Genomic DNA, 12,522 nt, shown 5'->3' on the forward strand with positions numbered 1-12,522 from the left:
TCATCATATAGTATTGTTGTTGAAGTATATAATGATCTCCTGGTCCTGCTCATTTCACTCAGCATCAGTTCGTGTAAGTCTCTCCAGGCCTTTCTGAAATCATCCTGTTGGTCATTTCTTACAGAACAGTAATATTCCATAATTTTCATATACCACAATTTATTCAGCCATTCTCCAACTGATGGACGTCCATTCAGTTTCCAGTTTCTAGCCACTACAAAAAGGGCTGCCACAAACATTCGTGCACATACAGGTCCCTTTCCCTTCTTTATAATCTCTTTGGGATATAATCCCAGTAGTAACACTCGTGCATAGATTTATAAAGAACTTTTAATGCACTTGTTAAATTAGTCCTTTTTAAAATCACTTTACAGACTTATTTAAACAAAAGAACATTTATTTGTGTGTTCCTAAGGAATGTTATGGCTAGGTTGCTTTAGGTACTTTAAAAATAGGCATTTCTTTTAAGTTTTTTATTTCTATTACCTAGATACAAAAAATATATTCAAAGGACAGTTACTTGTGCCAACTTTGTAACTTTTAAGATGAAAATTATTCTGTGTACTAAATTTTGAAACATTCCAAACTATACTCATTTGGGTAAACTAGTCTGTTAAATTGCATGAAAACTGAACTTTAAAATGGGATGAATAAAAAAGTATAATTTAAAAAAAAATTTCAATTTGAAAGTTTTTTTTTTTTTTAAAGACAAGTGAAACGATTTGAATTTTAAAATCAGAATCTGAAAATAAATGTAAATCACAGAAGAATTTTAGGAAATTTCTTCTATGGCATCCCTGAGTCTAATGTATATTAATATATTATGTATTTAATTACATTATTAAATGTATAAAAATATATTAAATATATTATGTATAATGTATATTAAATAATGTATATTAAAAATGAAGTCTTTCACCCCATTTGTTATTTAAAGAAACTTTGTCTTATTAAACATTGAGAAGTGTTCAGACTAAGAAATAGTGAAGAAGAAATTTAAAAGGCTTTGTCAGCTGTGGTACCCCAAAGGTGATGCCTGTTAAAAAAAAAAAAACAGAATGAGTAAGTGACACTATTTTTGGTAAAAGTTAGTAACAATATATGCCATCATCAAGCTTGTGAATTGAATTTTATTTCTTTGAAACCTACCAAAAGTTATAGATGATACATATATATAGTTGAAAAGTTTATTTGGTATCATTTAATTACAAGATCTGCAGATCAAACTTCTCATTATTATGAAACAAATTATTATATATATTGCATTACTATAAGATTACATTTTATTCATATACCACATTATATAGATATGATATTTTCCATATCTGTGTTAAGTTTAGAATAGTCATAAATCATAGAACCCTAAAGAATCTTGGTTATCCAGTTCTCTCACTTTATAGATGATGAAACAGAGACTCAAAAGGAATTGAAGTGATTTGTTCAGGGTCATACAGCTATTTAGTGATACACTGCTTGTGGGAGAAAGTTTCAGCATTCATAAAAAATAAAAATTCTCAAATCTTTTTTTTCCTTGCCAGACAAGGCCACGCATTCTGTACTGTTCTCTCTGTGCCCTTGGGTTTATTTGCTAATTTTTTCTTTGTAAAATTCCACCTGATTTAATTTTTACTGCTTTATATTTGTCAAGTACTATTAAAAACTCTCTAGCTTATTGAAATTTTAGTGAACTGGAGATGAAACAAAGTATAATAAATTCTCTTAACTTTATTTTTATCATTCTCCTTGCCCAGGATGTCACTACTACTAATGTTGCCCTTTCATTTAGAAAGATAATTATTGGGAGTGAGGATTTTTATAAAATGGTATAGTATTTTGAAAACCTATGTGATGTCATAGGATCATAGGTTTACTATTGGAAGGAATCTCAGTGACTGTCTTGTTTAACTACTTTGTTTTACAAATGAAAAAACTGAGGAAATGAGGTAAAATAGCTTGCCAAAGGTCAAACACTAGTAAACATCATAAGGGGAATTTTAACCTGGGTCCTGTGACTCCAAATTCAGTACTCTTTCCTCTGTACTATATGTCTTGACTGACAATTTGCATTTCATTTTTATTTATCTGGAAACAAAAATAATATAAGTAATGTAAGGAAGTTGGAAAGTACATGAAAATAGTCTGGTTCAAGAGATGTTAATTCTTGCTAAGTATTAGTTAGCAAGTATTTATTAAATGCCTATCATATTCAGATGATATGCTGAGTAGGCCCTGAGGATACAAGATTAAAAACTAAATAATGAGTACCCTTAATCTTACATTCTATGTGAATAGTATAAGTCATAATAGGCTGGGCTTTTTCAAAAGGAATGTAACCTTATTTTTTTTTCCATTTTAGATATTTAAAAAAAAATCTATGACTATTAGTTTGTGAGTTAGTGGAAAATGTTGTATGACAATAGTTTTGTCATTATGTACAAAGATAAAATATCCAAACTTAGTATTTACTAGTAAAGTTAGATTTACTTTATTCAGTATTTTAACTCTCAGTTGGGGCCTTGTGGTAAGGAGAACCTGACTTTTACCTCTAGAACTTGATACATTTGTATTTGGTCACAAGTTAACTTCTTTTTATTCATTGAGTACTAATATTTGTAGAATGTTTTATTATTTTTTTTCAAAAGCTGAATTTATTCAAAATGATACTTTGAAGCCATGTCCATCTTTAGCTTTTTAGATATACATTCCAGCAATGTTTGCTATAAAGCAAAATTTCTTTAAAGCAGCCATTTATTTCCACCAATTTCATGAACGTTTACGTTTAAGTTTGAAACTAAATTTCATTTTCACAATAGAAAAATAAAATAATTTTGAGGAAAGGGATAATTTTAGGTGCCTTGGTTAGATCATGCTTCATTAGTAATTAAAAAAAAATCTTGTATCCCTAATAAAGAGTATGAGGTATATGAAGTATCCAGGTACCAGGGATGGGAGAGCTGTCTGAAATGTGAAGGATTTAAGCAATGTTTATCACAGTCCACAAAGGATGCCATTTATTGATAGGATATGGCTGAGGGACTAAATCAAATATGATTAAGCAACTATGTTTTGAGGGATGTGAATTTTTAAAGTCAGGGAAAAGGTGGAGTGTAGGGAGTTGGGGAAGAGTTAGGGAGGGACCAAGGAAAGGACTAATGGAGAACAAACTAGTTTGTGCAGAAGGTAAGAACAGTTGCCATAGATGCATGATTCTGTCCTAAGTATGCTCAACAAGACATACTTATTGGCCTAGGTCTATGTGTAACAATGAATGGATTAAAGGTCTGACCATAGAGGCAGGACTGATTAAAGTTCCTGTTCCACATCACTAATATGTATATGCTAATTTGTAGATTAAATAATGTACTATGTTAATATGTGTATTATAAAATGCACAAAATTTACATTTTTAAGTGATGAGATGAAATACTTTTTAGTAGTGTGATTAAGTAACTTCATTATTTTAAAAAATCTTGATTTAATACTTTAAATTCTGTTTATTATATTTTTCTAACTTGGTTTTAGTGTATATTATAACTGAAAGTATTTGGCATGTAATAAATGCTTAACAAAAATACTTATTGATTAATTGAAAAAACATCAAGGAAACACAACAAAATCATACCCATACCTATGACCCTTGAAAGGAATGAGATTTCTGAAGACACATTTGTCTGTTAGAATGTGAGTACTTAATAATCATCTAGTTTCTTCAAAATGACTAAGTTGAATAGCTTGTTCCAACTTTCTTTACCTTCTAGGGTTTTGTTGTTGTTTTTGGTCTCCTGTGATGACATTTCAGATATTTTGCCCTTGTCTCTCCCCATCCTCAAAAAAGTCCTTACTTGGTTGGAACTAGCCCACTATTCATATGTATCTTGACTCTTTGGCTGCCAAACTTTTTCAGAAAGCTTCTAAAGTTGGTGTTTCCATTTCTCTTCTAAACCTTTTGCCATCTGACTTCTGACCTTATAATTAACTGAAAGTATCCGCTTTAAAATTAGTAATTGTCTTTTCTTAATCCTTACCCTACTTGACCTTTGTAGCTTGTGACACTGTTGATCACTATCTCCTAGATTTTTGTGGCACTACTCTCCCCAGCTCCTCCTCTCTGTTCAACCATTTCTTCTCAGTCTCCTTTGTTTATTCTTAAACCATATCATATATCCTATTTGTGGGTGTCTAACAAGGTTCTGTCCTTGCCCCCTCTTTTCTGTATATATATTTATATCTATCTATCTATCTATCTATCTATCCAGCTGAATTATCTCTGCTGAGGGATAATTACCTATCTCTAATTTTTTCCTGGACATGTTAAACTGGATGTTTTATTGCATCTCAAACTCAAAATGTCCAAAATGGAATTCATATTTATAGTATCCCCTTCTTCACATTCTTCTGATTCCTATTACTGTTAAGAGTACCACTTTTCCCCTTAGTCACCCAAGGCTGTGATTTGTTTCATCCTTTCTACCCTCTCTTACCTTATGTATCCATTCTGTCTCTGAATCATTTTTACCTCACTATCTCTCATAATACATTCCCTTCTTTCTACTCATATAGCCTTGTCTAGTTAGTTCAAACTCTTTAATACTTCATTTGGACTGCTGCACTAGCCTTTTATTTGGTCTCTTTGCTTCAAGTTTCTTCTGTACTCTAATCCCAAACCACTTAAACTGTAAATTGTGACCTCATATGGGGTTCATAACTGAATGTGGAGGTATGCAGAATGAACATTAATGTTTTATTATGCCTTTTTTATATACCTATGTACCCAGAATCATGTAAAAATTTCTCAGGTGAAAAGGGTTGAATGGAAAAAAGGTTTAAGAAGCTCTGCTTTAATCCACCTTGGATTTAGCTGTGAAGGTAAGCATCAATTTTCCCACATTATCCCTCTTGCCTAATAATTGGCTTCCCTATCTTACCCTCTGGATCAAATATAAATTACTTGGTTTGTCTTTTAAATCTTTCATAACTTAGCCCTTTCTTACATTTCCGGTCTTCTTATACCTTACTTCCCTTCCAAATATTCTATAGTCCAGCCTATTTACAGTTCTTTGAATAGGACACTCCTTCTACCTCAATGGCTTTTCACCAGCTTTATACCAAGTTTGGAGTAATCTGCATCTTCACTAATGCCTCTTAGTTTCTCAGGCTTCTTTAAATATTGAACTCAAAACCTATCTTCTTCCATAGAAGATTTGTGGTTGTGGATTCTCCTTATTCTTCCCCTCTCCTTGTCTTCCCCCACCAGTTGCTGAAACTTCTTTTTCTTTCAGGTTATCTTTAAACTACTCTGCATTTGTCTTCTATATACCCAGTTATTTCTGTGTTGAATCCTTGAGGACAATCACTCCTTGAGGACAGGGAATGCATTTTTCTTTGTATTTCCAGTGCTTACTACATTTCTTGGAACATAATGCTTAATAAATGCTTGTTAACTGACTGATTTTTATCTGGGTCTAACCTTTTAATTAAGAATGTTTGAAAGTCTTCTGTTTATTAAAGATCCATTTCTCCTACTGGACAGTTATATTCATCTTTGTAGTGATAAACTATTTTTGCTTATAAACCTTTATTTCCTTACATTTTTGAGTATTTGAAAAATTTCTCTTTTTTGTTGTCATTACAATACAATCTTGCATTATCTTGCCTCTTATTCCTTGGTGTTTGAACGTCTTAGTTGCTTATAGAATTTTTTTTTTAAATTTGGAAGCTCTGAAAATTTGGGGTAATGACATTTCTGGGTGCTTTCAGTTTGAGGTTTCTTTTAAGAGGTAGCCAGTGAATTAAAAACATTTTTACTTTGCACTCTGGGCTCTTATTAGTTCTGGGTAGTCTTTTATTGCCTTTGAAATATGATATCCATATTTTTTGTTTCGTCACACAATTCAGGAATCCTGGTGATTCTTAAATTATTTCTTTTCCTATTTTCCAGGTAAGTTTTTGTAGTGAATACTTTACAAATTTTTAGACTTTTCTAGTCTATTGAATTTATCCTAATAATTTTTGATGTTTCATTGAATCATTGAGTTCTGTTTCCTCCATTCTGTTTTTCAAGTATCCACTGTTGAGAAGTTTTCTACTTTCTGTTTCAATTTATCCTTTCCTCAAGATTTATAGTTATGTATTTTTTATTTTTTCCTTTGAGTCTGTCATCGTTTCTTGGAGTCATTTTGACCAATCAAATTTTTATTTTCCTCCTTAGCTTATGTTTATACTTACTGTGGAGTTACTTTTTGATTTTACCTCTTTTGTCTTTTTACTTGTTGTCTCAGCCTTGTTTCTGATTTGGGACTTTATATCCTTTCCCAGATTCTTGGATGGGATGACTAAGTATATACCGTGATACAGTGGGATTGGTTGGGTTCTTGTTCCCCTTCCCTACCCTTTTAATCCTTTGTTTTTACTTATGTCTGATTTTGGACCGATATAAGAACAGGCCTCTTCCTCCTAGCTCTCATTTTCTGCTCAAGAATTAATTTTATTCCTTTTAATCATTACTCTTTTTAGCATCAGGCTTTCTGGAGGTACTCCAGGTGCAGGCTGCCCAGGAGCCTTAGACCTTTTGTCTCCTTTCAAAGTAGCCTACTGGGAGCTATCTATGTCCCTTGGCAGCAGGACCTGATTTGAGTTTATGCTGGTTTCAGGGCTCTCTAACCAGAGATTGCACTGATTTCAGGCTTCCTAGAGGGTCCCAAGTTAGAACCAGGTTCCTCAGCCCTTCTGCCTCTTTATGAATTCACCTACTGGCAATTAGTTTTGTACCCTGTTATATGGCTTAATGGATTCAGATCTTCTTAAAGGTCCTTAAAATAAACAGTAGTCTGGCTATTGTCTTATGCAGTCCTGGCCTGAATAGATAGGCTTATTTTATCTCCAATTTTATTGAATCTTTTTTTCCTTTGGCAGTCTTTTTCATCATTGTTGGCTTTTTCCTAAGGATACTCGGACTTGACTCGTACAGTTCAGGTCACTATGTTAAACTTAATTTTTTGTTATATAATATAGTTCATGAAGAACTTGTACTAAGGTTAGGAAAAATGTCAGTTCTACTATTGTCTTGTGCTCATATTGATGGAATTATCCTCAACTCACTCTGTCTGCATGGGAGTCTTTTAAACCATTTGTCCATTTTGTTAGGATTAATTTTGTTAAAACTGGATGATATAATTTATAAATACATTTAACTGTATTTTCAGCCCAGAAAAAACTTTGTTTTTTGTGTAGTGCAAGTATATTGCATTATACAAAAAACAGTTGAAGGAATGAAAGTATTACTATCAGCTTTGGGGAACCTCATTGTTTCCTTAAGTTTATAGATTGAACTCTGGCTACTTGACATCCCTTCTGAGTTTTCAAATTCTGTGATTCCATGATTTGATGGTTTGTAAAGTCAAGATATTTTTTATAACATGCATGTTAGATGATTGTGTGTCATGGATAGATTGAGGAAATCACTGTCAATTCGTAGATCATCCATTTATATTGGAAAGGATGTTAGTCATTTAGTCTAAAAAATTCATTTTGCAGACAAGGGATAAAGGAAAGTAATTTACTACCATGTATATTTTCTTTTTTAGTAGAAGTACAAGTGAATATGAAGGTATGTTGGTTAATAATGGGGACAATCTACAGTCTACACTTGGATTTCCCCATAGTCTTTATCAATAACTTGTATGTACATGTTGGTTGGACACCCGCTTATTTGTTAAACTGACTTCGTGAATTCTTATGTTTATTCTCAGTTGTAGGGATTACTAAAGCATTGTAGTATTATTAGATGTTAGTTCTTAAAAAGACTTCACAAACTATCAAGTCTTAAAATCACAGAATTTGACACTTGGAAGAGATTTCAGTAGCCATGGAGTTCAGTCAACCTGCCAAAGGAATTCTTACCATAACATACATAAAAAGTTCTTTTAAGCTTTTGCTCAAAGAGATATACAAGATGTGAGGAACTTAGCACTTGTAGAGGCACCCAGTTCTACTTTTTTGTTAGTTTTAATTGTTAAGTTTTTTCTGGGTTGAAAACCTAAATTTACCTCTTTTAAAGTCTAGTTACTCTTCTTGTTTTGCTATCTAGGTCAAAATAAAAAAAAAATGCAATCATTTCTCTGTTATTAGGCTTGAAAAATTTGAAGGCAGTCCTGAGTCTTCTCTTAATCAAGTTCGATATACTCACTTTATTTAATCAATTCTTATTTAATATGAGTGCAAGACTTTTTACTATCTTGGATTCCTTTTCCTTTATTACATTCTTTAGCTTATCAATATCCTTATTAAAACTATGGCATTCAGAACTGAACAGAGTTGTTATGGGCCAGAACTCTAAATTTGAAACAAAGGATTCTTAAAAGATACTAAGCCAGTGGAATTGATAGAGACAATAGTTATCTAATTTAGCATGATTCAGTATGATTGATTTAATCCTACAAGGAGATGTTATGGGCCAGAACTTGAAACAAGGTACTAAATGGAATTGAGGAGACAGTGGTTAAATCCAGTTTAGCATTGATTTAATCCTATAACAAATAATGGTTTCTTAGTGATGTAATGATTGGTTAGTATGCAGTTTACAGCATATAAGCAAAAAGCTCCCAGAGCCAGTTTCTGGACAAGGCACTAGAAGCTCTCTGAGGCTTAGACAGATTCATTCCATCGTTCACTTTTGTAGTGGCTGGAGGCTAAAGCACAAACCTTTGGAGACAGGGAGATTCAGAAGCCAGAAAAGGCAGGCGGGAGCTCAAGCTCTCGGAACCAAGGAGAGAGATAGGCTTCCAGAAAAACTACTTGAGCCCCAATGAAGGAGACAAGACTTTGAAAGAGACAATAAAAGATTTGGACTTTATCACCTGGCTACTCTTTGGTGATTACTGAACTGAAACAAAAGGCTGCCTCCAGATAGGACATTATACACAGTAATTCAAATGAGGTCTGATAAAAGACAGTACAGAAGTAATATAATCTCCCCGATCCTGTAATTGATGACTCTTAACATAGTCCTGATTGTATTGGCTTTGTTGATTGCCACAATATGCTTGCTGACTCTTATGAATTTGTGTTCAGCTATTCCCTAGATTTTCAGAACAAGTGCTGTCCAGTTGTGCCTCTTCTTTGTTACCCATGTTAAGAAGTAAAATCTCCTCATTTTGTAGGATATAGACTAATTGAGAGACTAGCCCATGAGTTAGAATAAGAGGTAGGACTATAATTTCTCTACACTACCTTGAGAATACATTATATTGTATTGTGGTGCAGCCTTAATTGTGGGCCTCCTTTTTGTTTGTTGTGGATATCAGGAGCTAACTTTAGGGGTAAATCATATCCTTGAGAGTGGTAATTCAGGGAGGCAAGTATCCTGATTCTCAAGACCATTGTATTCCTTTATTTTTGTAAATTAAAGATTGCTTTTATATTTGTAAGTGAAATTTCCTGACTACATAAGGAAAAGTTGCATGTTTATGAATTTTATGTAATTCTACATCCATTGTGAATATTAAGATCACAACTGTGTTTTAAGCTTTTTTTAAAATAATGTCTTGATTAAAACATTTCTATTACAAAAGTAGAATTTCCCATGGAATTGTTGTGATAGAATCTATCATTAAGTTTAGTAGATTTAATAAATGTTTTTATTTAATATTTTTAGTTGAAAAACTATTTCCTATTCGATTTTCTGATTTTTAAAAATTTATTTTTCTTAAGAACAAGGAACAGTTACTTCAAGATGAAATTACCTCCTCAGTGTCTCAACTTGCCACAAAAGTAAGTATTTGCATATTTGCTTTTCCCTTTTCACATGATACTTCTTGTATAGGTCTTCATTTTTATTTTATACTTTATGAGGAATTCAGGTTCATACTGAAACAAATTGATTATCTCTGCTTATAGCAGTTTACTTGCATTTTTTAATTTAGCAAGAATGGAGAAAACTGATCAAAATAAAGTAGAAGAGGGAAAAGATAAATTTATCAAGTCCTAAAGTACATTGTAATCATTCTACTTCTAATGTTTCTAGTGATAGGTAAATATGAATATAGTTATCAATATCATATATTTTTTTCTAATAAAAAATCAGTGCTGAGAGGTGAATAATTTGCTATAGTGCAAGCAAAATATCTGACTCACTTTGTGACAATTACCAAACAGTATTTTTTTTTTTAATTGACATGTTTACAGATGCAAAGTAAAGTGGGAAATTGTAGCATTTTCTGGACAATTAAGACCAAAATGACATAACTTTTTCCTGAAAGCAAAACAGAAGAGTTGGCTGAAAATTCTTTCAATTTATTACTTCATTGTTCAATAATAATGCCTGAAGTAAATACTGGTTCTAAAGTAATAGTTTACTTTTTTTTATATTGTCTTTATGTATAGCCCATTATCTATCAGTAGTGTTTGTCAGAAAAAGTGAGAATTTGGCAGCAACTTGGTTTTTAGGGAAAGAGAGTATTGTTTAGTGCAAAGAGTCCTGGTATTGATACAAGAAAGAAGTTCAAATCTCAGTTTGGATACTTACTGGCATCATGTCTCTGGGAAAGTGGGTTAACTCTTGTCAGCCTCTGTTTCTTATTCTATTAATTGGTGATCATAATACTTAACACTTTGTTACACTTTATTATAGGGTTATTATGAAGAAAGCATTTTGCAGACTTTAAAGCATCATCTAAAAATGATATTGTGTAGTTATTATAAATTTAATAGAGAACTTAGATAAAGACCTTAGAATGTAATTACATGTTTTTTAGTGGTAGCAGAGCCTTTGGGGTCCACAGGGTTTATAGATAAAAAGGACCTGAAATTTTATCCCCTTTATTTTACATGAATAAAATGTGCCAGTCAAGTAACATTAACATTCCTTAATGTCTAGTCATAAAGTCTGGATCTTCTAATCCCAATAGGCCTCATTTTCTTCTATAATTATTCACTTTATATTGAGGCTGCACATTCTCTCTCTCTCTCTCTCTCTCTCTCTCTCTCTCTCTCTCTCTCTCTCTCTCTCTCTCTTTCTCTGTATGTCTCTCGTCTGTCTTCTCCATTAGAATGTAAGTTTCATAGAAATTGTTTTGTAGTTTCTAAACCCAGTACCCGATAGAGTGCTTAGCACATAGTAGATACTTAATGGATGTTTGAGTACTTACTGTGTGTTAGGCATTGTGCTAAGTAAATAGTCTCCAGAGTTAGAAAGAGTCCCTGTCTTTAAAGAGCTTACATTCAACTGGGGAAATATATAAAATTATGAAAAATAAATGATAATATTGTGGATGCTAGTAGACATTAGTTCCTAGATGATCAGGAAAGTCTTGAGGTATTTCTGGATCTAGATTTGAAAGAAAAAAGGGATTCTTAGAGTAGGATTAGAGGTTTTCTAAGATTATGTCTATTTCTAAAAATTCTATCAATTTGAGTACCAGTACAATAGAAGTGTCATAGAAAGCAGTCTTTCTCAAGGAGAAAATGTCGGTCTTATTTAATTCCTATAATTATTTTTAACTTTAATTATTTTACTTAAATATTTAACTAACTATAATTATTTTACCTCTACTAAATTAATATACATTCATTAAAAGCCTCTTCCAGCTTTTTTCCTTTACAAATATTTTCTTGTCTATGTTCAGTAAAACGTAAAATTATGACCTTGGATTAAAAAAAAAATAACAACCCACAATGTTATATTGAACTGAGGTTTTGTTTTTGTTTTTGTTGTTTTTAATTTAACAAAGCATACAATTCAAATTAATGGTAGGTTTTTAAAATTTTAATCTTTTAATATACAACTAAAAACATTCTTTAAGTTTGAAGTGTTAGTAAGTGAATGGAAGAAAGAAATATATTCTTATATTTATGATATAAATAAATGATTGTGGAACATCTTTAAAATCAATGAAGGTATTATTTAAGGAAATGTATACTTCCTTAGTTTACCCTGTTTTTAGAAACGGAGGAGAAGGCAGTTAGGTTAAGTACTTGCCCCATGGTCACTCACCTAATAAATATCTGAGGCTAGTTTTTAACTCAGGTCTTCCTGATTCCAGGGCCAGTGCTCTGTGTACACATTGCACCAAAGCTGCCCCTCTTCAAATATTTTTTTCACTTTTGAAATTTTGTGATTATAATTTAGGTATAGTTTATCCATTTCTTTTGAAATGAACTTTTTTTTTTAAGCTTTAGAAGAATTTTACATGTAGAATAAAAATTTTTGTTACTGTTGCAAATCATGGGATGTGGATTTACTTTTTTTAAAAATCAAACTTGCTAATATGTGATTTTTTTTTTTTTGCTTTAAAATAAGGAATATAAAATAAATATCTTCTGTCTAGTTTGAAGATGAGTCTTACCTAGGGATGGTGAAAATATACAGAAAATTTCAATGTTTGTTATAGTCCTTGTCTAAAATATGATACAATAATTGGTGATTCAGGATTTCTGAAATTTTTTGTCAGTATTCATTTGGAAGACTTTTTTTTTAACTTAGAATAATAAGATGGTTCCATATATCTTTTAAAACCATGTACGTTT

At 31.9% G+C, this 12,522-nt stretch overlaps 1 protein-coding gene across 5 annotated transcripts in view; it reads left to right on the forward strand.

The window, feature by feature from the left end:
* Positions 1–12,522, forward strand: part of TDRP (testis development related protein) — a 56,019-nt gene that overhangs the window by 20,000 nt on the left and 23,497 nt on the right. For 3 of the 5 annotated variants that reach the window (XM_031951154.1, XM_031951153.1, XM_031951155.1), the window contains exon 3: positions 9,709–9,768. The exons of 1 other annotated variant lie outside the window; for it this stretch is intronic. In XM_031951154.1, coding sequence (XP_031807014.1) covers positions 9,709–9,768 — 60 coding nt within the window. Of the gene's footprint in view, positions 1–4,330; positions 4,867–9,708; positions 9,769–12,522 lie in introns of those variants that run through there. One more of the 5 variants, XM_031951157.1, reaches the window with a different exon arrangement.

This window comes from Sarcophilus harrisii, chromosome 2, assembly GCF_902635505.1.
Source record: "Sarcophilus harrisii chromosome 2, mSarHar1.11, whole genome shotgun sequence".
NCBI lineage: Eukaryota > Metazoa > Chordata > Mammalia > Dasyuromorphia > Dasyuridae > Sarcophilus > Sarcophilus harrisii.